The sequence below is a fragment of the Lygodium microphyllum genome, chromosome 8 (assembly GCF_053477565.2).
Source record: "Lygodium microphyllum isolate KBCC chromosome 8, Lygodium_microphyllum_v1.1.10, whole genome shotgun sequence".
In the NCBI taxonomy this organism is placed as follows: Eukaryota; Viridiplantae; Streptophyta; class Polypodiopsida; order Schizaeales; family Lygodiaceae; genus Lygodium; species Lygodium microphyllum.
The window spans coordinates 75,182,190-75,209,104 of NC_141142.1; the positions used below are offsets into that span (position 1 = coordinate 75,182,190).

General features: G+C 42.4%; 1 protein-coding gene across 2 annotated transcripts in view; it reads left to right on the top strand.

Moving 5' to 3' along the window:
- The window catches only part of LOC148032463 (Transducin/WD40 repeat-like superfamily protein), an 82,072-nt gene that overhangs the window by 26,647 nt on the left and 28,510 nt on the right, over nt 1-26,915 (top strand). For both annotated transcript variants that reach the window (XM_087683134.1, XM_087683135.1), the window contains exon 2: nt 8,793-9,000. In XM_087683134.1, the coding sequence (XP_087539260.1) occupies nt 8,793-9,000 (208 nt within the window). The remainder of the gene's footprint in view (nt 1-8,792; nt 9,001-26,915) is intronic.

Consider the following 26,915-nt stretch of genomic DNA (forward strand, 5'->3'; position numbering starts at 1 on the left):
TTGACATGAAGGATCTTGGTGATGCAAATCACATTCTTGGCATGCGAATACTCAGAAATAGATCAAAAGACTTACTCTATCTATCTCAGCAGGAGTATATCTCCAAAGTTTTGGAGTGTTTCAATATGGAGGGGGGGAAAACAATTGGGTTTCCATTGCCTCCATATGTGAAACTTAGCGTAGAGGACAGCCCTACATCTGATGATGAGAAGGCTGAAATGGCCAAGATACCATATGCTTCAGTTGTTGGCAATTTGATGTATGCTATGGTTGCTACACGTCCTGACATTGTCTTTGCAGTGGGAGTGGTTAGCAGATACATGGCAACCCCTGGCAAGAAGCATTGGGATGCAGTGAAAGGTATTATGAGATACCTCAAAGGCACAAAGGAGTTGTGCATCTGCTTTGGAAAGCAGAAGGCATCTGTTGTTGGCTTTATGGATGCAGACTATGCTGGTCATGCGGACTACAGGAAGTCCACTTCTGGGTATGTGTTTACTTTCATAAGAGGAGCAGTCTCTTGGATCTCCAGGCTACAAAAGTGTGTTGCATTGTCTACTACAGAGGCAGAGTATGTGGCTGCCACTGAGGCATGCAAGGAGGCTTTATGGCTTTCACGTCTGGTGGGAGAGCTTGGCATCACAGAGTTACCTATTCTCCATTGTGATAGTCAAAGTTCTATCATACTAGCACGGAATCTTGTCTTTCATGCAAAGACAAAGGACATACAGGTGAAGTACCACTTCACTAGAGATGTACTTGACAACAAAAGCATTGAGCTCTTTAAAGTGCATACAGATGATAACCTTGCAGACCTTCTCAGGAAGGGTCTTCCAGCAGAGCGGTTTGCTCATTGTCGACAGATGATGGGAGTTGGATAGATATATGTATTTCAGCCTTGTACATATCTAGACTTAGCTGATTCTTTTCTCCTCTTTAGGCACATTGCCTTTAGGTGGGAGGTTGTTGGGAATAAAGGCCTTGTGCCTTTTAAATGTGCTAAGGTGTGAATATACCCTTAGCACTTGTACTTACACATATATATCTATCTAAAAACCTAAAGGTACACACTCGTCATTGTACCTGAAAACGTGCTCACTCTTTACTCTGCTCTCTCTCTCTCTCTCTCTCTCTCTCTCCGTCTCTCTTACTGCGCGTAGGACAATCTATCTCGATCTTCGTGCCTAACCGGTCCCTACATGGAATCCATATACCAGGACATGAGACAGTACATAAGCAATGTGAGTCACTGGCTATGGAGGTACTGGCACTTGCTCCCTCTCCCCAAGAATTGTCAAGTGATGAATGAATGAGGAGAAGGGAGCCTCACAATAAATAGGGCAAATAAATGCCAAAAATATGACTGGTTGGCCAGCATTAAATTTCTGGCCGATTGGCTGCAAATAATGCCAAACCACAATAAATGATGGCAAATAAAATGCCTAAATAATCTCTGAGCCCAGCCTGCTGTACCACAAGTACAGACTCACTGACTAATCAACTAACAACAGGAAGATGAAGGAAGAAAGAAATTTGCACTGATTGCAATAAATGCTGAATACAAACAGATGGGCTGATCAGTCCTTGTGTGCAGCCCGAGGCATCAATGAGGGCACCAGATCTGGCTTGAAATGATGACGGCAGCAGCAGCACTGGAGACGGAGGAGTATGCACGTAGTTGGAAGAGCCGTCTGCAATAGCCAGCCAGCCAGCCAGCTATAAATAGCAGGAATTGACCAAAACTGGCCGACCCGATGCTAGCTGATTAGCTGTCAGCTATTAATGCAGTTGGCTGCATTTAAAGAACGCAGAAATTAATACATCTGTCATGGCAAAAAAATAAGGGAGATAGGACAATGTTGATTGAGGGGAACAAGGTGGGGAATGTTAAAAAATGCTCACAGATCTTGGGAAATGCACACTAGAATGCCACAGCTCCTATGTCTTTGTCAAACTCTAACAAGAGCTCAAAACTTTGAGATGATAGATTGACAATACTAAAAGTGACAGGCTAACAATGCTTTCCTCTGACAACTTTGCAGACATATTGACCAAGGTGGTCAATTGACTGGTGTTGTAGTACCTAGGATCAAATTGGGTACACCCTCCCCTACTTCTTTAGATTTGACAGGGAGAGGGTGATTCCCTTGAGCTTTACCTTCCAATTTTAGAGGAGCCTTAAGAACGAGTGTAAACATGACCTACTTTAGATGGTTCATGTTTACAATTGTTCTTTAGGTTTTTAGGCTCTAGAGCTCAATTTGGGGTCAAAACACACTTTCCTAAGCTCTAAAGTGGTCTATGCTAATGCGGACCACCCCAAGGTTCGCAAAATTGCATCTTTGAAACTCAATCTAGAGGGAAAACATGTCATGTTTTTAAAGGTCAATTTTGCGGTCAAAATCACCAAGTTCTATACTCATGCATTTTTTAATGGATCATAGTTTTAAAGAAGTTATAGAATATCAGTAACTTCAAGTTTTTTCCCCCTTACATACATATATATCTACACACATATATATGCACATAGGTATACTATAAGCTAGGATAGAGCACACTGGAGCTTGAAAAATGTGAAAAATTAACCATACTTTTCTAGGCCTTGTATAAAGGGCTCGTATGTTCGTCAATTGAGAGCTCGCAATGCTACAGGAAATGTCAACTTAATGCAAGGGTTACTTTGTAGGTTTCTACAAAGGGGAACACTGGAGGTGGCAAGAATTGTCAAGCTAGGAAGGCAACTCAAACCAAGGGTGACACCCCTTTCTTAGACAAAACCAAAGAAATCGAAGAAACTAAATCCATCTAGCCCCATCTCTCTAAAAAGAATAGGTTTTAAACATTGCCAACATTTGGGCCATGTAGATGAGGAGTGTTGTATTAAGGCTCACGGTCTTTCAAAGAAACCATAATAGGCCATGATTGCATCCACATGTGGTGCTTCCCCTAGGCAATCAAGCGGGGCTATGCCTTCAGCTCTATTGCACCACCTGCTCCTCCTAGCACACATGGTGTTTGGACGTGGCATATGGACAACACCTACGAGTCTCTTCAAGACTTGGGTGAGTGGTTTACTAATCCCACTCCCTTAGATTTCTCACCAATCACACTTTTTGTATCCATTCAGGGTCTCCTCATGCATTGCCACCTAGGCCCCTTTTCCCACCTCGACATGAGTTTCATTGGTAAGTCCTATCGATAGATATGCATGATGGTGGCCCCACACTTAGGCTAGCACCCTTAGGGTACTCTAGGTGAGTCTAGCTTTTCCTTAGCACTCTTAGTTCTTTAGGCTAATGAGTCGAGCCCATAGGCTACTTTGTCCTTAGGCTACCTAAGATTTGGGATTCCCTTCATTTGTCTTCTATTGCGTTCACACATTCCCACATTCATTACTTGGTTACTCTTTGATCTTAGATTTATTTTTTGTTTTAAAGCATCTCACTATGAACATTTGTTTTTGCATATTCTAATCTCTTTTGCAAGTTTTTTATCTCAATCTAGGACTAACATGCCAATTTGAATTGGTCCTTCGTAGGCTAGAGACATGGGAAGCTCACCATTTCTTTGTGGTTTCATTTTCCTTGGAGTCTTCATCTTCTTCTAGCATGGTGGCTTCCCCTCCTAAAGTAGATCTTGTGATATCTCTTGATGCTATCACAATCATTGCTTCTCTGTGGCTCCTCGAATTGGAGTACTTTATCTTTATCCTTCATCATGGTTCTTGGCACTACACAAAGGTTGACATCTTTTCCTCCATTGGTATCAATATCCTTGGTTGAGAGAGGGTTCTCACCCTTCACTTGGTACCTACAAGTTTTGGCACTCATCTTCGACTAACCTTCCTTCCCTATTGTACTTCCCCTTTGCATTGCATGATCATCATTGTCTTTATAAAAGAACGTTGGGTAAGGGAACAATTTCCCCCATGAAGGACACTGTCCAAGTGGCACCTTGCCGCATGCACATTCTCATCATGTAGCTTTAAGCAAAGCACCCTTGAGCACATCTTGAGCTATTTCTAGTGGCGGCTATTTTACCACTATATTTCTTCATCCATTTACTTTGTCACTGACACCCTTGATGGGTGGTTGGGATAATCTTTTATTTTGTGATGTTGAATCTGACCTTCCCTTTATTTTTTTTCCCATGGGTATAGTTATGTATTTAAAAAAAAACAAAAAAACAAAAAAAGAGAGCTCAAAGTGGTTCCATTGCCTTTACAGGTTTTGGTTGGGCATTGGGTGCTGACGTGCACCCTTTGTCCGGTGCCTTGGCCTCTTTAGGGTGACCCTTTGGTTCTTGAGGTAAGATAACCACTACCTCTATAATCTTGGTAGGTTTTTGGGTAGCCCACACCCTTGGCCCAATACCCTACCTACTTTGAGGTTGGACAGTGATATTATGGGCTAAGCTATGCATGTAGCCTCTTTTTGGTCCTGATTTTGGGTTCTCGAGGTAAGATAATCATCACCTTCATAGTCTTGGTATGTCCTTGGGCAGTTGAGACCCTCGGCCAAATGCCCTAGTTGCTTTGAGGTGGGACATTTTGTGATACTATGGACTAAGCTATGCTTGTAGTCCTTTTTTGGTTCCAATTTTGGGCTTGATAGGGGGTGTTAAGCTTTAAAAAAGGCATTACACATTAGATCTTCATTAGCTCATTAAAACAGCCCCAAAACTCAAAGATTACCAAAGTTTCTATGTTCCATAACTCAAAACCCTATAAGCTCAAACCCTATAGCTTCCATCTCCTTCTTGAACATTTGTTGGGTTTGACTTGTGGAAAATCAATCATGTTATAAGATTAAGACTCTCCATTCGGATTGAGGGGGGGAACACATGTCTTCCTTGTTGATTAAAGCAAACAGGCATTGCACATAATGCAAAAATTTAGTGTATAGCTGATCTGAATATTCAGCAAGATATTGAACTTGGGGTTCATCAAGAGCATGTACATAATCAAAAGGCTAGACAAATGCCTAGATGGTACTTGCAGACTTTAAAAGACAGTCATTTGGATGCTTCTCTTGCTAGTTGTACTAGAAGACAAGCATGTTTGCATGATCATGCTAATACAATGGAGTTTGTTATGGTAGCACAAGCACTTGATGATGAGGAGCCTGATTCTTTCGAAGATGCACAATAGAGTGTGCATTGGATGGCAGCAATGCAAGCTGAATTTGATTCTATCATGAAGAATCAAACATGGGATTTAGTTACCTTGCCTGTTCGAAAGAAAGCCATTGGTACTAAATGGGTCTATAAGCTGAAAAGAAAAGGAGATGGATCCATTAATAAGTACAAAGCTAGGCTTGTAGCAAAAGGCTACTCACAAAAGAAGGGCATTGATTATGAGGAGACATTTGCTCCTACATCCTGTATAACCACCATTAGGTGTATGGTTGCTTTGACTGCTCATTATGGTTGGATTATGCACTAGCTTGATATTAAAACTGCATTTTTACATGGGGAACTTCAAGAAGAAATGTATGTTTAGTAGCCCATGGATTTTGTAGTTGAAGGATTTGAACACTTGGTATGCAAGGTGAAAAAGGCTTTGTATGGTTTGAAGCAAGCTCCATGAGCTTGGTATGCAAAAATTGATGCCTTTTTACTCAGCAAAGAGTTCATTAACAGCCCATCAAATTCTACTCGTTATGTATGCAAAGAGGGGGGATCCTTGCTGGTCATTTGTCTTTATGTGGATGATCTTCTGCTCACAAGGACACATGTTGATCAGATTTCAGCATTCAAGAAAAATTTGCAGCAAACTTTTGAAATGTTAGATTTGGGGCCTTCACATTACTATGTAGGCATTCAGTTTATTCATGATGCTAGAGACATTGGATTATCACAGTGCAAATATATCAGTAAAATCCTTCAGAGATTTGGCTTCTAGGATTGCAAGCCGGTTAACACACCGATGGAGATTGGACTCTAGCTGTCTTTGAATGATGACAATGATTTGTTTGACATTCATACATATGCTCCAGAAGTAAGATGCCTCATTTATTTATGTAACACAAGGCCAGATATTTAGTTTGCAGTTTCAGCCCTGAGCAGATATATGCACAACCCATACATGTCACATTGGCAAGCTGTAAAGTGTGTTTTTTGTTACTTATAGGGTACTAGGACTGTTGGATTGCTTTATGCCAAGGGGGGACCATTGCGATTCCATGCTTACAGTGATTCAGATTGGGATGGTGGTTTGGATTCACATCACTCTACAAGTGGAAACTGTTTCTTTCTTGGATCATCTTGCATTTCTTGGCTTAACAAGAAACAATCCACAGTGCCACATCGTCTCGTGAAGCTGAATACAAGGCAACTTTCATTACTACAGTTGAATGTGTATGGCTGAGATGTTTGTTGGCTGATCTTGATGTATTTGTCACAGAGCCTACTCCTTTGTTTCAGAGTGCCATTGCAGTGGCACGGAACCCAGTGTTTCATGTACACACGAGATACATAGAGATGCATTATCATTTTGTCAGAGAGAGGCTACATGCAGGAGATATGAGCCTTGTCTACTGTCCTACCAACAACAATGTGATAGACATCTTCACCAAAGCTCTTTCTCGCGACAAATTAAATTTGATCTCCTTTGGTGGATGATCCTTGTATGTTGATCACTTTTCACTCCAAGGGGGTTTGTTGGGCTTGACTCATGCCTATGCTCATATACGAGTGTCGGTGATCTGTAGTAGGACAATGGGGCACTTTTTAATCTTCGTAAGAGAGGTTTTTCCCTTAGTTACATTATTCTCTATTTGTGTGTTTTTGTTACATAGTTTGGTCACTTATTGCACTTTCGGGTGTGAACGTACTTTAAGACACTTACACAATCCTAAGGTCTAAGGGTTGTACTTTTGTACTTTCCCTTACACACTTTGAATCTAATTGTGTGTCAAGCTATGTCTACACTCTCACTCTCTCTACTATCTACATTGTGTGTTGAGCTGATAGCTACCATCTCCTTCTTCAACAACCTATTTTCTTCGGTTGGTGATCTACTTTGGAGACCCAGAGTCCCTTGTTTGTTGTTGGAGCAGGCTGTGCTTCATCAAATTCACCTTCCCCAATTGTCATCCAGTTGTTTGTTGCTGCACGTGACCAGTTGCACTCCTCTTCAAGTGGTACATTGTTGCATTTGCCAGATTCAACCTCTAGAGTGTTGTGTTTTAGTTTTCAGTCTACTGCCTTTTCACTTTCAACATCATCTTAGCTCAGTGTGGTTGTTACAAACCTCGGGGTTTGTCTCCGATGGATGTCACTCTCTGGCTTCCATTGTTCTGCCTTTGAGCATCTATACATTCTTTCATTCATTTACAATGTTCATTCATTCACTTCCAAGTCCTCTTTCTTCTCTATTTGTGTTTTGTGTTTTTTGCATTTATTGCATTCTTGTTTGAGTTCTTGTTTTTTAGTGGTGATCTCATTTTCTATGTTTTCTTGATGCAAACCCTAGCATCACTTCATAGTTTCTCTCTCTCGTCTCTAATTTGAAGTGTTCTCTCTTACTCTCGTCTCTAATTTGAATTGTTCTCTCTTGCTTGAATTGTTGAACCCTTTATTTTGGGCTTCTTAATCATAGTTCCTTTCTCTCACTTTGTAGTTCCCCTCTCTCTTGTCTCTAATCTGGACTATTCTCTCTTGCTTGAACTGTTGGACCCATTATTTTGGGCTGATTAATGAGAAGTGCCTTTGCTATTCTCACTAAACCCCGGACTTATCTTCTCTACATATCATCTGTCAGGAAAAGCCCCAAAATTTTCGAGTCCAAGACGGACTGCAAGTCATGAGCAGACCTTGGGTAGAGTGTAGGGCATGAAGGCAGCATAGGTGGCACATAGGATAGAGCTTGCGAGGCAGCGCAGAGGGTGGAGTTGGTAGGGTGGTGTAGAGGGTGGATTTGGCGGGTGGCGCAAAGGGTATAGTTGGCGGTGTGCAAGGCGAACTGGGTAGGGTGGGGTGCAACTAGCAATAGGTGGGGACAACTCAGGCTTGGTGGGCAGTAGCGTGGTGCAAGAGCATGGTGGTGCAAGTAGTAGGGGATAGAGCACCAGCAGCAGCTACATAGGGTAGGGCTTAGGGGTTGTGCTGGTATAGCTTAGGGCAATAGGCAATTATTGGGGCCCCGGGATAGTGCGCATAGTGCACAAAGCAATGCATAGAGGGCGGTGATTGTGATAGTGAGAGTGACAGGAGAAGAGAGAGTGTGAGTTATCTCTTGTTGTTACAATTGATTGAAAGTATTGAATGAAAGCATAACTAAGGTCCAAGGTTGACCTAACCAACTTTCCACACACTAACTAGGGTTAAATTAAGTAACTATAGGTCCTAGTGTCACCACATTAAAGTCGTAAGACACAAGGTGTCCACACCACACTTTGACACTTATTTTAAGTGTCCACACACGACATGAATTACACCGGGCACTGCCCGAAATTGGCAAATTCTAACAATATCAATAATACACATTTTGTATGCGCTTCCTTGTATGCATCGATTGTGGTGGTTATAGTGACAAGTTGGTAGAAAATGAAGATTGAGCTCATCTATGGCAAAAATACATATTGTATAGCAAGTTGAATAAGTGATACAAGATAGAAATGTGTTATTTGTGTGAACATTGCAATTGCAATAGCTTTACATATCCATTCAATATTATTCAAAGATTGGGGGTGATAAATATTTGGGTTGCGCATGTGCCATGATGGTTGTGATTATTATGATTGTCGTAGTTGATATACATCACATTTAATTATTGTTATTACTTTTGGCAGTGGGGATAACTCAATCATGGCTGTCTCTTTGTCAACAAATGCAATAAAAACATACTCGCCAATGACAGGACAACCTTTCGGGGAGTGTTTGGGACACACGAACACAATCACTGACTTGTTATTTCCGGACCCAAAAGCACCTCATACATTTTGCTCTTCCTCATGTGATGGCACAATACGAGTTTGGGACACAAGATCATGCCGTGAGGTATGTTCATTGAATTTCAGTAAGATATTATGACATGAATTTATTCTGGTATATTAGTTTTAAGCAAACTAATGCTTTTTGTGTTTTTGCAGTTTTCAAGGTGTTTGCACCTATTATAAACACTATGTTTCTTGGATTTTCTTTGGGATGTGCTTAACATAATCTATGAGCAAGTACTTGATATGGTCTGTAGGGTATTACTTTTATGAACTGTTTTTGTTTTTGTCATGGAAGCATAGACTTGATGGAGATGTCTTGTACTTTGTGTTAGAGCTGTAACGGAGGGTATCTAAATACTTCCCTTACTTTTCAAGGATGTTTTGAAGGCTTCTGTAGTTGTTTCACTTTATGTATGACTACTGAAGTACAAGGGATTTAAGTACCTCTTTTTCAACTATTATTCAACATAGCGGCTAGATTCATCAAAATTTGATATGTGAAATAATTATTAGATACTGCATTCACATCTTTTTTTAGCAGTGTGAATTTGCTGGCAAAAGAAAATTAGAAGAAGTACCATATTTCGTTTGTGAAAAGGTGTCTTTGGAGTGTATGTATTGGATGTCAAGACTTTGATATGATCATTGGAGACTCTTGGATTGGCTGCTGGTATGAAACCCTCTTCCCTTCAAGTGAGTGGCTGAAGCCCAGTCAAAACAACATAGTCATAGTTTTCTATGGCCTAAAAAGACTCCTCCAGTGAATTGTATTGTTGGTAATTTGGGATACCCTTTAGGATTGAACATCTCTTAACCAAATACCCAAGTGGGTATGCAAAAGTCCATGCTAAATGTGCCTATGAAAAGTTATCAGCACAACCTTCACACATGCCGGCAGTCCATTGAATAAATGCAATCATTAACAATCGCTTATATCTAGTTTTCTCTCCCTCATAATTTGGCAAAAAGTGGATATTGATGCATTCATGTCGATGGCAGTTGAGATCTTCTGGAAAACGAAGATGCAGAAGAAAAGGATTAGACTGCTCACTGTTGATAAGTTACATTGTCTAGAAATGTATGGTTGTCTTAGTATTTTAGACATTCACTACCATATGCTAGCAAGGAAAGCTGCTTCACCAACTCAATTTGTGAACTAGAATCAACCTTGGTCTCGAATGTTGCTTGCAATGTGTATTGGACCTTTGGGAATCGGATTGAAGTAGATTTGGAGATGGTTTTTGGTAGGGCAGTGAGTGAGGAATTGGTGGCTGGTGTGGTACTTTGTACATATGAGAGCCATATCTATGGATCACTAATAGGTGTAGAGTGACGTGGCTCTCATAGTTTGTGCCAAGGTGAGGCTGCACTTTGGTTCATGAATAAGTGGTACATGTCCCAATATTGTGCCTCATATACTTGCCGCTTACGGCGAGTTAAAGTCGTCATTTGCTCGTGAGCCTCTCGCTCGGTGATAGATCCTAGCCCCCTTTGGATCTGAAGATGTTTGTATAGCCCCTTGCACTCATTGTTTTTGGGGCATGGTCCCATGCCAAATAGAGCTGCCAGTGTGGGTGGAATGTGGGAAGCTTTAGAGGGTGGTGGAATGTAGGATGGTGGGAAGTGAGTATCCCTAGAGGGGTAATGTGCTTGAGCTATGAAAGCTTACACATGGTGGCTATATATGTTAGATAGCTGATGTGTGGAGTAGAAGGTAGTGGGCTGGGTGTAGGTAGTGGTTGGAGCTTGTGGAAGTGGGAAAGAGGATATAGTTGAAGGTAGTAGGCTAGGTCTAGGCAGTGGTTGAAGCTCATGGAAGTGGGAAAGAGGATATAGTGAGGGACAAGTAGCATGGGGGCAAGGGTGAAGGATCTGACTAACTCCATTGTCTCAATGGAATCAAGCATGTAGTCCACTGTGCTAGAGTTGGTGGGCTGGAAGTAGGTAAGTGCCTTGGATTTGGGCCACTTCTTTATCCCAACATAGATAATGAGATGTTATCGTGCCCTTAGCTCTGGTAGGTACTGACCATATTGAGTGCTAGCTTCTCCACAATCAGGTGATACTTAGTTCGTGCCACTTCCTTTGCATCCATCACCTATGGTCATCCTGGATCCTCAAAGTCATGTGTCAAATTTGTGTCCTACCTGGACTAAGAGAATCTCACCTCCTTTGATAGATTTGTGAAGGGGCACTCTTCTTCTATTTTTCCATCTCCCCATCTCTCCTACTATTGGGACTCTCCAATGGCCTATGTTGAAACTTGATCCCCTCAGGGGAAGTAATAGAGGGCAATGCACATCGAATCTTGTGAGACCTCCACTCTAGCCCACATGTATTGTGCCTCAGGATCTTGTGCCATGATGCTAACCTTATCTTGCAACTCTTCTTTGATCAATGTTGCTACTGCTCTCGATCCTTGAGTGGTGACCTAGTGTCTTGTGCAACTCCTATATGTAGACTCACTGACATACTCGTGCACTCTAGGCAGCCTCTCTTAGGGCTCTGGTGTGTCTTTGTAATCATAATCAAGTTGTGGCCTATCATTATCTCCTCTATCCTCCTTGGATGTGTCCAAAGTGAGCCATTACAATTCCACATTCTCATTCATATCTCTAAAGCATTCGTCTCGTAGGTATTGCGTCCCTATTTGATTGTTGTGCTTGGCCAAGAGATTATGGTTAGTAGGGAGGGCAAGAGGCTAGTGTCATGGGGTATGGAGGGGATGATAGAAGGGGACTGGAGGTAAATATTGCACGAGAGACTCTTCTTCCATTTGTCACTTAGGCCGAGTAGAAACTTTTATAGGTTTCTAGTCTTATCTAATAACAATAAATTTGGAGGTTGTGAGAAAAAGTTACTATAGTTTAGGTAAAATTGAACTGTTTATTACAACGTGTAGAAAGCTAGTTCAAATGCTAGTTGCTATTCTAAGGGTAAAATAATAGGACGTTCTTTCTTGAGTGAGCTGATCAGGAATTGGAAACAACCATTGATGGACCTAAAACTGACAAGTAGGCGAACTTGGCAAGGCAATTTTATGTCTCTTAAAAGTTCACACGAGTTATTTGAGCTAGCCATGAATTTGAAATAAATTTTGGTGCATCTAAAATGGATAGGTAGGCAAAGTTAGCAAGGAAATTCTGTGCACCTTAAACATCTACGTTGGATAGGCTTTTTGAAGTCCTTGTTTATCAAGAGTTTATTGGGATATTTCATAGAATCTGTGTATGAACAGAAAATTATGCTTGAATATTTTATCATTGTATGTGAAGCCTTTTGTAGGCCGAGTTATCTAGATTAGATATTCCTTAAGATGTCTAGATATTTTTTGGTCAATCGATTTACAAGAGGATACACTATATTGGCCATGCTAGAGCGACAATGTTACCAAACATGCTTCTAGGAGCCTCACACACGGAGGTGGGCTATTTGATACATTGGTCACACCAGCCATGATTTATGCTGCACCAGTTTGAACCCTTAGCCTGGCTACATATCTATGGACACAATCAAGAGACTATAGGCCATGATGCTCTCACAAGTGATTCATAGATCATTAGAGCAGAGTTTGATGTATCCCTCATGATGCTAGAGGCTCTTTTCGAGACTGTCAGTTTTATCCACAGAGTGCAAGCTATGCATCTAGACAAATTACCTAGGAGAGCATTTGAGGCCTCCTAGCAGCTAGCCTAGGTAGGACATGAGACTTCATGGTATGCATAGGTTGAGCAGTGGCTCACAGGACATGGGATTGACATGGACCATGTTCCCCATTCCAATACAACCTTGAATCCCCCCTTTATAGACCTCTTTCTCTTAGAGAGGAACTTGGCCATGTGACAGGATCTTTATTAATTACACATACAACACATTGATCTCACCTTGGTTCTCATGACATTGTCCTATTATAGAGATCACCTCATTGAGGACCACGACAAATGGTTTTATGAACTTGGATACTTGGATATGCCATGTGAGATGTGGGTAGCTGTTGGCCCCTCGAGCTGAGCAGATGTGTAGACTGTATTGAGAGGAGATGGAGAGCAAGAAGCACTACATATGCAAATGTAGAGTCTACACTAGTATGGTGCAGGTGAGATACTCCACACTCTTTAGGAAGGACTCCTCTCTCAAATCAGTCATGGAGTCACGAGACCAATGTTGCTTAGGCTCACACATCATTACTATAGGATGGCACTACACAAAGGGGGGGCATGCAGTCACAACTCATTGATTTCTTTGAGACAATGACCACACACATAGTACTTGCACAGAGGGGCGACAATCTAGAGAGTTGAGGAGATTAGAGTAGCACGTCAACCAGGGAGGCATGCCTTGGGGTGCCAAGCACAAAGGTTACACCAGAGAGAGATGAGGGAGATTCATTTGTGCCATGACTAGAACCTGACGGAGTTGGGAGATCAGACTAGATGTTTTTCCTATACTATCTCCTCAAGGATGTATGGTATATGCTATCCTTTCATGTTGATTGGATGGAGTTGGTGAGATTATTGTATCGTAATACCTAGCTACAAAGCTAACCTTATATAGCTCCATATGTTCCCCCATTATCCCTCTATTGTATCCCGAATATCCTCTCTCGTATATCACTTTGGTCTCTCTTTGCAGTATTATATTAATTACGGAAAAAGTTCAACATTATATGATTACAAGATGTAGAATGGTTCTAGGTCATTGTGCATAACCTCGCTTTACAAAATATCAAATAACTAAAAAAGTACAAAAGTGATTGCAAAGAAGCAGCAGAGATTGCCGTATGCTAACGGACCAAGTCCACCTTGGAAAGGAGATCTATTTAGTGAATAAGGTCAAGCTGCCAATGTGGAAGACCTTTTAACTTGGTGAGGTGAGATTGCACTCCAGATGCATAATCAAAAATAAAAGCATTCCAAGTTGTCCAATTGTGCCAGTAACCCTAGAAATAGAGGAACTAAAATAGAATCTTCATATGTGTCTTGTCACAACTCTATAGAAACAGAATTTGTATCCTTTTTCATTAATTTGTCTATATAATGATTTATTAAATTTGCTTCCTTTGCACTAATTAGATATAAAGAAAAGTGCATTGGAGCTAGCCACTGATGAGTGGTCACATGTTATGGTGGACCCACGCGGTGGGTCAGAGAAAAGATAGTTCACACTTCCACCTATATGGCCCGATTGGGCGCCTGTGACCAGAACTCACGCATATCAGGGTTAGACTCGCACACAGAAAGGATTGATGCTTTGAAGTGTGGGCTAAATCCGCCAGAACAGACAGTTACAATCAACAAGATGGCATGATCATGAAATGCTTGTACAATGTGCATGTATGGGCTGAAAGTTTGAAATGCATATTTCTTTGCATGGGAAAGTCACATGAAGATTCTGATACTGTTTTTGCGATGTACACTGAAAAAGCTTTCATATGACACTCATATTGGGGGGTCCCTAAATTTTAGGAGCCTCAAATTAGCCTAAAAATGCTAGTCCTAAAAAATAGGGATGTCATTCTAAAAATAGTAAATTCTGTACTCTGACTGTGCTTACTAAATTTGGTTGTTTCTATTCTTGACAGTATTTAGCCCAAAAAGGAAGGCCATAGAGAAGAGACAAGTGTCAAGACACTTGTCACACAAGTTTCCAAGTGTCCCACCACTTGTCACATCTCATGACATGTGGCTGGACACTTGTCTTGTGCTACTCCACTTTCCCCTTTTGTACTAGCTCTTCCCTCTCCTATAAATAAGAGCTCGTTTTTCTTCATTCAGCATCATTTTTCTTTGCTGTAAACTCATGTACAACACCCACAGATAGCGAGAAATTGGCCCCATCTATCCCCATCATCATCCCCCACTTCTCCATTATCAAATTCCTCCATATTCCCTCTTCTATCATTGCTGTTTTACAGGACAGCAAGCCTGTAAATTCATTACAGCACCTCCTTCTCGAGTTCTTTCTTCCATTTTAGCAACAAGAAGCAAGCCCTATCCATGTACTGCTGATCAATGATGGAGAAAGGCTGATTTCCCCTCTTTCTTCTCTCATACTGTAAAGAAATCAGTTCTTATCATTGCATAATAGATAATGCACATGTGTTTGTACATCTTTGCATGATCTTGTGAGAGTGAGAATTACTTCTCCTCACTCTCAGGTTGATTGTAACTGAGCTCTTCCCTAAGGGACTTGGGTTGAGCAGAAATACATTCCTTCCGGGGGGGGGGTTTGCCCATCTTCAACCCTCAATCTTGTCTCCATTACTTTTACATTTTCATGGCTGTAATTTTGTGAGTAATTTTCATTTTTCAGCTTTAAGTGTTCATTCTCTTTTATATTAAATCTCGAAAACAAGCGAATATCGTAATTCTTAAGCATACTACGTTGTTCGGGGCGTTTACATGGCTGTGCGGAAAAAGGGTATTTTGGCCGAGCAAAGACTCGAGCAAAGACCCAATCAAAGGGGTGTAGTGATGTGCCAATCACATCCTACCAAAGAGTTGATAATAGGGACCGGATTTTCCATGTCAAAAAACACAAAAGAGAATGGTGACAAGAAGTTTCCGCAATGGTGAGGCAGAAAAAACCAGCACCATTTGAGATGTGTCATTTTGCAAGTGCCGCGATTGAGAGGCAGCCCACCAGCCATGACATGCCAAAGGAAGACTTTACTTTTGTACGGTGTCTTATTGAACCAATCCTCCATGATAGTCATTTTACATCAATGCGGCGATTTGTGTATGCCCTAGACAGTATCGGCCTTAGTGACGAGCCAATGGTGGGGTCCTTAATCATAAGATGGTATACTTGATTAGCTGAAGCCTTTTCCAGTCAGAGTTGACTTGCAAGGTCCCAATCCTACATGGGTTGATCAGGAACGAAGGTAGGGAAGGGCTCTCTAGACTATAATGACGTTGAAGGGTGGTTCGAGAAGTCCATGTAACCTTGAGGGATATGACAAAGCCTCTTGGCAGTGCAAAAAGACATCAACCCTCGTCAAGTCACTAGAGTGGCATAAAAAACTAAAGACAAGCCTAGTCATGGCATGCGTTTAAATTTAGAGTGAGCCTCTTACTTCCCATCCCACAAAATCAGCTTGGGCATTGCTAGCAATTCCATTTGAAAAGAGTTAGTGGCCAAACGATCCTTTGCAAGGTGCCACTTGGCCTTTTGAGGGACTAACTTCCACGAGTAGATGAGCTTGGCGAGTAGGAAGGAAGAGGATGAGGAAAAGGGATAATTCGCATTAAGAACCTGCCACCAAGAACCTCGAATGGTTGTATCACCATGAATCACAGCCCGCTCTTCCAAAAAGAATTGGGTGACAAAGACTAGGGGTGTTGATCAATGCACATGGCATGAAAGAGAGACCATTGAAGAGCAACCATGTGAGTGGGCACATCCAAAATAGCCCTACCACCCATACTTTTAAGGGTGCAAGCATGAATCCAAGAGATCCATGAGATACTTGCATCTAAAGTGTCCTTTTTCCATAGCATAAAGAGAATGGGCCTAGTAAGAACCCTCAAGGTGGAGGTTGTCCAAGGCAAAAGTGGCAAAAAATATGTGAGTAGCAAAGTCTTTAGACTCGGTTTAGTATACTTGATGAAGGAGGATTTAGCTGCATTAATATGAAGACTAGAGGATTGGCCAAAAAGTTTCTGTACATCCAATGCCTTGTGGAGGTTCTGTTGTTCCTCTTTGAGAATCATGAAGGTGTCATTTGCTAGCAATTGGCCCATAAAATGTTCGCCAAAGGGAAGAGAGAGATTGGTAGCTGTCTTGTGGTCACCAAGTGAGACGGCATGGAAAGAATCAGATGGGTCCCCAAGGCAAAAGACCGAAAGGCTTTTTGGAGATCCAATTGAATTAGAATGACTTTCTACTTGGAGTGCTTTGTATAATCAATGGCCAATTGAACATTCAACACATTGTGCAAGATATTTCGGCCCTTGATAAATCCATACTGATTAGGGTGCACAAGGGTAGGGAGGTGCTTGTGTGGAGATGACTAGCCATGACTTTAGTGAAAATTTTGTACAAAGATTTCATCGAAGAAATTGGCCGTCAATGTTTTACCATGGAGGGTGACGGCACTTTCAGAATTAGCTTGATGACCCCCACCTTCCATTAGGTAGGCATGATTCCAATCTCCTAGATCTATTGGCACATGGTTATCAAAGGTTTGGCAAGGGTAGCAACATAGGCTTCAAAAAACTCATTAGTCAGGCCATCCCATCTTGGGCTTTTGTCCTGGGGTAGATGCAACAAATCTTCATGACCTCTCCCTTCGAGATATCTTTGTCCAAATCATCTTGTATATTTGGCGACACTTGGTCCTCGACCAGGGCATAGAAAGTTGTACGGGCCTAGGTGGTCTGCTAAGTAGGAGGAGACCGAGTACTAGAAGGTCAAGGAAATACTCTCTACACATATGCACAATGGACTGCATGTATGTTACCATTGAGCCACCTACATGTTGGAGGTGCATCATATTTTCTTCTGTCAAAGACACATGCAAGCCTTGCAAACTTTATGTGACTAACAAGAAGCATCTTGCAGATTCTTAGTCAAGGTTTGCAACTTGGCTTGATGATAAGATCTAACCTAGAATTGTTGGATGAGAGTGGTTAGCATTGTGGCTAGTGTAGTTGGAACATATCATTTGGGGAATTGATTAATAGGGAGCAGACCAATGCCAACAATGCTTCAACCGCATGCCAACATTGTTTGCAAAGAGAAGGATGATGAATACCATAATGTCTGGCAACCCTCTTTGCATTTTAGAGTAGTTGCTGAAAGGGGTCACTATCCCCTATGGGAAAGTCAATGAGAAACTGTCTATCAGCTATTCCATATAACCGCCATTAAAGATGGGGTGCTTCCGATAAGACGAATTAAAACACAATGGGAGGCTTCCCAAGAATTGACCAAAAGGGGCTACATGGTGGGTAAATGTGTCAAAATTGCAAAGGAAAATGATCCGACAAAGTGTATAGTTGTAGCACTTGGATATCTAGAATCTTTGGCAAGAAATCATCATCATGCATAATATATATATACGAGCCAAGTGGGACCATGTGGTTGAGTACTATGCTGATTGAAAGGTAAAACCCGGATCCAATGGGCGGAGCTAGGAACAAATATTGTGCTTCAAAACAACCATCTCAAAATGATGCCACACGCAGCTCTTAGATGCATCCATCACCGAGTGCTCTAAGGTGGACTGTGAATGATGAACACACATGTTGAAATCTCCTATCAATATTCCCGGTCCAGAGACAAGCAAGCTGCCAAACGATCCCATAGATCCCCTCAAGACGATGAGTCATTTGGTGAATAGAGGCCTACCAGCCATAGTACTACCCCTTTGAATAGAATCTCAACAACCAGAAAACGGCCATGGAGGTCATTCTTGAGAAGAGTTGGCTAGATCTTGTCATTCACAACCGTAAGCACACCTGAATAGTGCTGAGCTGAGCTCCCTGCATAAAACAACTCGAAGGCTTGGCAGTCCACGATTTTGCCAGCTTCACTATGATTTTTGTGCTCAACAACACATAACACATCCCATTGATTGTCATGTGGGATGTGCCACATATCATGTTGCTTGCTGCGTGAACAAATGCTGCACACATTCCAAGTGGCAAGCCTCATATGTTATGACCAAAGGGTTTCAGTGTCGAGGCTGATCTTGCATTGACTACAATTTCCTAGCCCAATATCAAGGGTGTCCTCATCCAGAAAGTCAAAGAATTCTACAAATGAGTTTAAGTCCCTATGCTTCGTTTTGGAAGTGGAGGGATCATATCCTTGTTTAGGAGTGGCCCTTGCGTATCGACAAACCCAAGGGGTGATTACTTTATGGCGGGAATCAAAAGCAAGCTGTGCAAGTGGGTCAAGGGTGTCCTTGTCCAGAAAGTCAACGAATTCCACAAATGAGTTTAAGTCCCTATGCTTCGCTTTGGAAGTAGAGGGATCATATCCTTGTTTAGGAGTGGCCCTCGGGTATCGACGAACCCAAGGGGTGATTACTTTATGGCGGGAATCAAAAGCAAGCAGTGCAAGTGGGTCTCGCGAATGATCAACAAAGGGCTTTGGAGCAAAGGATTTTTGAGGGCTGATCAAAATTGTGGCATTAGTAGTAGATATGGATGATGTTGTATCTTTTCGACACACACAAGTGCGTAGGGGGTATTGGGAAGTGCTCAGGATAGTTGTTGTTGTGCGCTTATCATGCTTTTTCCCTCTTTTGGCATGGACATCAATCCAATCTTGGTTAGGAGAATCCAAAGGCTGCATAGGTTGTTTCCCTTTATTGAAAGTAGAGTGCATTGGGGCGTTGTTTGCTTGAGGGAGGGCCAATGAGTGTGGGAACATCATGGACTAGTGCAGCCAAGCCCCCCTCCATAGCAGTGGTCTTTTTTGGACATTTGGCCATGAAATGCCTCAATTGGCCACATGAAAACCAATGCCCTACGAAAGTACCCCACTTGAAGCGATTGTGCAACGGAGGCATTCCAAGACAGTTCAAGCACAACGAGTGGGGCCTTTTGCATGTAGTATTCCATAGCATGCACAGGTGGTTGCGATTGGCAGCCTGCAAGCTAGGGGGAACCAATATTGTGCCAATCACTCTCATGGCATCCTTAAGCGGTGGCTAGTAGATTGCAGGACAACATTTGACTTCAGCCCATGTTGGGCATTCTTGCTACAACAGCTGTTAGAAGTCTACCAATGGATGATGTGTTTGTCAAAGAATAGTGGAACTCTAGCTAGAAGATCATCTCGAGCGCTTGTGTCGATTTGAGCAATATCGCATAGAAGCCTTGCAGGCCAACAAAAATTTCATCTACACAATCGCCTTGCAAAATGGAGTTTAGCCATTGGTGAATCCAAGGGAGCACCGGAATCTTGCCAGTGAAAAAGAGAAGGATTGCTCTTTCATTAAAAGGTAGAAAAGAGCACAAAACACTCTTGGTATCCATAGTAGCATCCAACACATCCTCTTTATCTTGGGCTGGAAAGGATTTGTGGTTGTGAGTGAACATATTCTCGCAACAATGTATTAGCAATTTGGAGGAGATGTTCCCACCCAGTCCAGGTCTTGGGATGACTCAACCATGGAAGTCACTTGCGTGTAAGAATGAGAACCATGATCAGATGTGGTGGGGCTTGAGAATTATCCATAACATCATCAGGGGTATGCTCATTGCATTCTGTCACTGCATTGGGCACATGTTAAGTGCATTTAACGGGGGGTTGCACATCAGCATCGAGCTGGACATCGGAAGGGGGGCAGCCATCTCCAAACAAGGAACCATTTCTTCCTGCTCTTCATCATCCGAATCAGGCCCCAGACATCCACCACTTGATGTATGAAAATTGTGTTGAGCTCTGCCATGATGTGGGATCTCGATACTTAGGTACTGTCTGCCATCCTCTTCCAGCTGCTGAAATTCTCTGCCACGACACAGTTTGAGCTGCTGCTGCATCACTGATACAGTCCCAAAGGTGAGTCTTCTCCAAATCGCAACACATCAAAGGAGACAGCTGAACCAGGCTCACAGGATCTAGGCCAGGCAAAAAGCTGCAGTCGGCAGACAGGCAACTCCAGGAACAGGGCAAAGGCAGAAGAAGCACACTTTAACGCAGGGTGGTAGTTGGCGCAGATGAGCAGGCTGTTCCTGCACGGTGCTGGACAGAGAACAGGCGGCCTGATGAGGCTGCAGCGAGGGTGGTAGGCCCAGGCGAACTCAGGGAATCGGCGTGGAGGGCTCTACCTTGTGGCCTCCCCCCTCCCCCATTTAGACTGGATCCCCAGTATGGCATTGAAGTAGGCTTCCTTTCTTAAATCGCACATCACAACTTTGGATTCTATTCTCTTGTTCCCATATCATCACTTTTGATTTGTACATGGTTGGCATGCAAGGTGTCTTCAAAAATTGAGCTTATGACATTATCTTGACATTGCCATCAGGTACCTTTTTGAGTGAGCAGGTTGCAGCATGTAGCTGAAGGTCATAGCCACATAGTCAAGAGTGGGGATGACTAGTAGGTGCGAGTGCTATATACTATTGGTGCATCTAGCAATAGGGAAGAGACATAGCATTGCCAAAGCCCATGTTTGTTGAATACTCAATGCCTTTCTTGATTGATGTTTGTTGTCAGCCGATCAATGTCCTGGCACCTCCAAGCATACTTTGTTAGTGCCATCAAGTATATTTGTGAGCAAGCGGTCACAACTTGTAGCTAAAGGCCATAGCCATGCGGTCAAGACTGGGGATGATAAGTAGGTGTTCTGCTGTATAATATTGGTGCATCTAGCCACATGGAGGAGCCATAGCATTTACCATAGTTTGTGCTTGTTGAATCTTCAAGGTGGCTGTTGACTCGTATCTATTTTCATTGGATTGGCTTCTCGATTCCTCACACCTCTAATCATACTTGTTTTGTGCCATCATTTGAAAGAAGTAAAGAAGAAAGTGAAAAAGGAGGAGAATGAGGGCATTCTAGTGAGTAGAGCCAAGGGGATGTCGATCATCTAGTAAACTGGCATGATCCATGTCTGCCAAATTGACAGGTTGTTGACCACATCCTATTGTTTCGTCACCTACTCTCTCCTACTTAGCACCACTTGTCTCCCTACTCCCCAACATGGCGGCAACTTTCATCTGCACCCCTTTCTTGCACAATGCCAGCCCTTTCGCTCCCCTAGTGTCCCCCCCTCCTCCATCACTACCCCTTCTCTTGCTCAATGTTGCTCCTCTTACTCCCTAGGCCCCTCCCCTTCTCTTGTATCATCGCAATCTCCTTTTGCATTTCACCACATGTACCTCCCCTTGACCTCGCAACTTGCATTCCCACCTTCTTCCTTGCCCATGCAACCACTAGATGTTCCCTTCCGTCCAAGCATGGAAGAGTCTTTTAGCCTCCTCTTTTGACCTCATAGCCTTTGTTTGCTGTATTGGTGAAGTTGTCTCCCTCTCCCTTCATTCACCCTTTTGTCAAGATAACAGGTATGCTTTGATACCATGTCAAGATATGCAACGGTGCAGAGAGACAATAGGGTTTTAGAGGAGAAACACAATGTGTATGGAAAACATTGAGAGAGAAGAGAAACTCGAAAACATAAAAGAACATGATGATGATGCATTGAATCATGCTATGAGAAGAAAAGCTGATACAGTGGAGCCAAAGCTCATAAGATGACTGCACTGTTTTGTCTGAATCAGGCAGTAGCACTTGTGGAGAACTTGCACAATGAAGGGAGGGAAACGCAATCCTTCGGATAGTGGGCTATTGAAGTGATTACTGGAAGCTGAAGGACAGTTGTTGAGGGAGCGAGGCATAGTCCTCTTGTTGTTGAGGGAGTGAAGCGCAATCCTGTAATGCTAGGAAGAGGACCAGATTACAAAATGTAATAGTAGAATATTGTAGTAAAACGTGGCAGTTAAGTGCAGTAGTAGAACAAGACAGTAAAAGGCGACAATAGAATGCCAAGTGGGGATGGATGGAAGGTGGAAGGTGGCCACGAATTGCATTGTCCTCTAACAGGGGTGTGAGCAGGAGTAGCAAGGGGAGAGAAGGTTGTCAAAATGATCATTGATGGAAGAAAGAGTGGTGAATGAATGAGAAGCGAGGTGAGAGTATAGAATGAATGAAGAGGCAGTCTATTTATGGGCCTCAGTTGTCTAGGGTAGCGCACCACTGTGTGGGCGCCCATTGACAAAGTGACCAGAATGAGGACACTAGTCCTTTTTGGGGCTGCCATTGTGAAAGCCTAAGTGAAATCTGAAAACTAAAGAAGTGGTTTCTCAACACCCCCTCTTAGGTCCAAAAGGGGATGAAGAAAGAGGAGTGAAGAGAGATAGAAGGAAGATGTAGAGGATCTTGGAGATCCAAGATTTTCATCGGAAAGGTAACTTGAGTAGTAAGGAGCAGTAGACTGGATGAACTGTAGAACTTGACTCCATCTTGGGAGAGAAGCCACTAGCTTTGTGACTCCTTATTGGAAGGAATTCGAATCCCTCGTCACCAAGTAATGGCTGAATTTCCAATGTCCTTATTTAGGTGGTACCTTAAGATCCTAGTTATCAATAGGAGAAATGATCATTCGAAGGCAACCATTCCAAAAAAGGAAATGGTGTGGAAGAATTGCATGATGAGTAGGTGCCCTCTCTGAGGGTGGAGGTGTAGGGGTCCCCTTTGAAGTTGAAGAAGAAATATGAGTCCCCCCTTAAGGGCAAAAAGAGTACATCCCCCTTTGAATCTCCTTTGTGAGAGAGAGGGAATCTAACAACTCATGGATCACAGTCTCCAAATCATTTGATGATGAAGGAAGTGTTGCCAATTGTGTCGAAGAAGGTATCTTGGGTGTCGAAGATGTCAAAGAATACCTAGAGGTGGCTTCTCGAACTTGAGTAGTCAAGGGTGGGGAAAGGTGAGGCTCATGCGGAGCCAACGGTGGGCAACACTCAGCGTCTCCCAATGGAGTGGACTGCGGAGCCGAAGTAATGGAAGGTGTCGAACAACCACTCTCTCTCGAAGGAGCGCATTGTCGAGGGGAGGGTAGCCAACAATCACCGTCTCTCAGTGGAGCGAATTGCAGAATCTTGGGTTGTCAAGGTGGCATTTCTGAAACCCTAGAAAAAGTAGAAGCAACCTTCGTAGTGCATTGCGGCGGTGGCTAGGAGATAGTGATGCTTGATGATCCTCCTTTTGCTCAATAGGACTTAGTGCGTATTGGATGTGTCTTATTGTTGTGAGCATAAAAATGTGAAGGCTGGTCCAAAATAAACTCTATGGTCTAGGAGGGAGACAGTAGGATGCATATACTCAAGTGGTGTAGGGAGCAAAGGTTCATGTCTGCAAGTGTTAGTGGGAGGTCCAGTGATGCCGAAAGAGGAGCACCTAGTGGTTTGTCCATCTCCTTGTGGTGAAACCATAGCATCGGAGTGTTAACTTGTAATAGGGAGGGTGGGAGGGAGAGGAAGAGAAGGGTATCTCTATCTCTTGCTAATGCAATGCAAATGAAGGGGGAAATTAGCAGATGATGCCAAATCCGCAACCTATCTTTGCCTTCTCCAAAGAGCAAGGTCTTTAGATGTCTAAGCTCTTGTGCTTTGATACCATGTCAAGATAACGAGTATGGCCTGATACCATGTCAAGATATGCGACAGTGTAGAGAGATGGTAGGTTTGCGGGGAGAAACACAAAGTGTGTATGTGGCAAACACTGAGAGAGAAGAGAAACTCAAAAACACAAAAGAATAGGATCGTGATAATGCATTGAATCATGCTATGAGAAGAAAAGATGATATAGTTTGTCACAGCCATCTTGGGACTGTTTTTGCTACATTTACAGCAATCCTTTCATGCTATACTGCATCTTCCAATGCATGTGGCAAACCATCATCAATACCCTGCTATTCAAGTATATATGGTGTAGCAACAATCGTTGTATTATGTTTGTTTGACCATTTACAATAGGCATAGACTCCAAAGAAAGTGACAAGAGATCCTCAAAGACATCACCAATATCATGGGTGATTGGCATTTGAAACTAATCATGTGAAAATGCAGCATTTTCAGCAAATATGACATCCCTACTGACAAAACTTTCTTTGTGCATGGGTCATACAAGCGATAGCCCTTGCTTTCTGAATTGTAGCGAGTAAATATGCATTTAACAGCTTTGTCTTCAAGCTTCCCACAAAGCTCTTTTGGAACATGTGCATAGGCTATGCAACCAAATCCCCTCATTACCACTTGCCTTGGTGGGTGTTCACACACCAAAGGCACAATTTCAAAATCTGTGCAAATTGGGCCATAGAATTTGGGGCTTTTCCCAGATTTGTCATCATTCATCCTTGTCAGTGACTTTTGAGTCAGAAATTGCAGACATTGCGAGCGGAGACCTCAATTAAATTGGGGATTTTGCAAATTTTGTCGAAATTTTGCATTTTTTGGGTAAAATTTCCTGACATTGGATCTAGAAATTTAGGGCTTTTCATGTATTGGCAAAGCTTTAAGCTGGGTCAGATTGATTGACATTCATGCAATTTTGGACTTGAAATTTTGGGGATTTGCGCAGAATTTGGTAAATTTCTGCATCTTTTGCCCGTGAAGTGGCTGGTTAATGTATAAATAGCAGAGATATATTTTTGGTTGAGGAAAAATAGCAGGGTATTTTACTGTTTCAACTTGTGCTTCCGCAGATTAGTGCATTTACTCTTGTGTTCATGATAAAATGGCTGCAACTTCTTCCAGTTCAAACATCAAGAGTTTGATGGAGATTAAATGGTTTGATGGTTATGGATTTGACCTTTGGAAAGACCGTATGCAGGGCATTTTGTTCCTGAAGGATTGTGAGGATGCTTTGCAAGAAGATAAACCCGCACTAATGTTTGTGATGCTTACAGATAAGGGTGAGCCTCTTACATACAAAGAGGCCAAGTCATGTGAGTTTAGCAGTAAGTGGGAGCTAGCTATGCAGGAAGAGATTAAATCTCTATATGCAAATGATACTTGGGATCTTGTGTCATTACCAAAGGGAAGGAAGCCACTTCCAAACAAATGGGTGTACAAAGTCAAGACAGTTGATGGGAAACCCAAGGACAAGGCAAGGCTAGTTGCCAAAGGTTATGCACAAAAGGAAGGGATTGACTTCCAAGAGGTCTTCTCACCTGTTGTGAAGATGACCACTTTACGTGTGCTTTTTGCTCTTGCTACTGTTTTGGATTTAGAGCTGTATCAAATGGATGTAAAAACAACTTTCTTGCATGGTGACATTGATGAGGAAATCTACATGAAACAGCCTGAGGGCTTTGTAGTTCTTGGAAAAGAATAGATGGTGTGTAAGCTAAAACACAGCCTGTATGGGCTGAAGCAAGCACCACGGCAGTGGTACAAAAAGTTTGATACTTTTATGCTATCTCATGAGTTTACATGCAGCCATGCAGATCATTGCTTGTACTTGAAAAAGGATACAGATGGCAGCCCCATAATACTTGTTTTTGTATATGGATGATATGCTACTAGCTGGGAAAAGAAAGACTAGCTTGGATGCTCTAAAAAATCAGTTGAAATCAGCTTTCTCCATGAAAGATTTGGGGAATGCAGAGCATATTTTGGGCATGAGAATTCGTAGAGATAGAATGCAGAAATTGCTGTTTTTATCTCAAGAAAAGTACATTGGAAAGGTACTGGACAGATTTAACATGGCTGAAGCTAAGCCTTTTGGGGTACCCTTATCTCCTTATCTCAAGCTTAGCAAAGCCAACAGCCCGAAAGATGACGTGGAAGCAAATGCTATGAAGGGAGTTCCTTATGTATCAGCTTGTGGCTCTCTTATGTATGCTATGGTTGCTACTCGTCCAGACATTGCTCATGCAGTGGGAGTTGTTAGCAGGTTTATGCCAAATCCTGGTAAAGCACATTGAGAGGCTGTCAAGTGTATTCTTTGATACCTTAAGGGTACACAAAGAAAAAGTATTTGCTATGGGCAGGGTGCACTTAGTTTGCAGGGTTATTGTGATGCAGACATGGCAGGTGACTTGGATACTCGTAGGTCCACCAGTGGGTATGTCTTTACAGTTGCTGGTGGGGCTGTTTCTTGGTGTTCTAGTTTGCAAAACATTGGTACACTGAGTACCACTGACACTGAATACATATCAGCTATTGAAGCTTCTAAGGAAGCTATATGGTTGAGCAGACTTGCAGATGATCTCGGCATATCTATGGGTACTGCAATTTTGGGATGTGATAGCCAGAGTACTGTGTATCTGGCTAAGAATGCCATGTATCATTCACGCACAAAGCATATAGATGTGCGATATCACTTCATTAGACAAATTCTAGAAGATGGTCAAATCACATTGACCAAGATTAAAACACAAGATAACCCTGTAGATGTTCTCACTAAAACTCTAAGCAGAGCTCAACACGAGCATTGCATTTGACTAGTGGGAGTGGT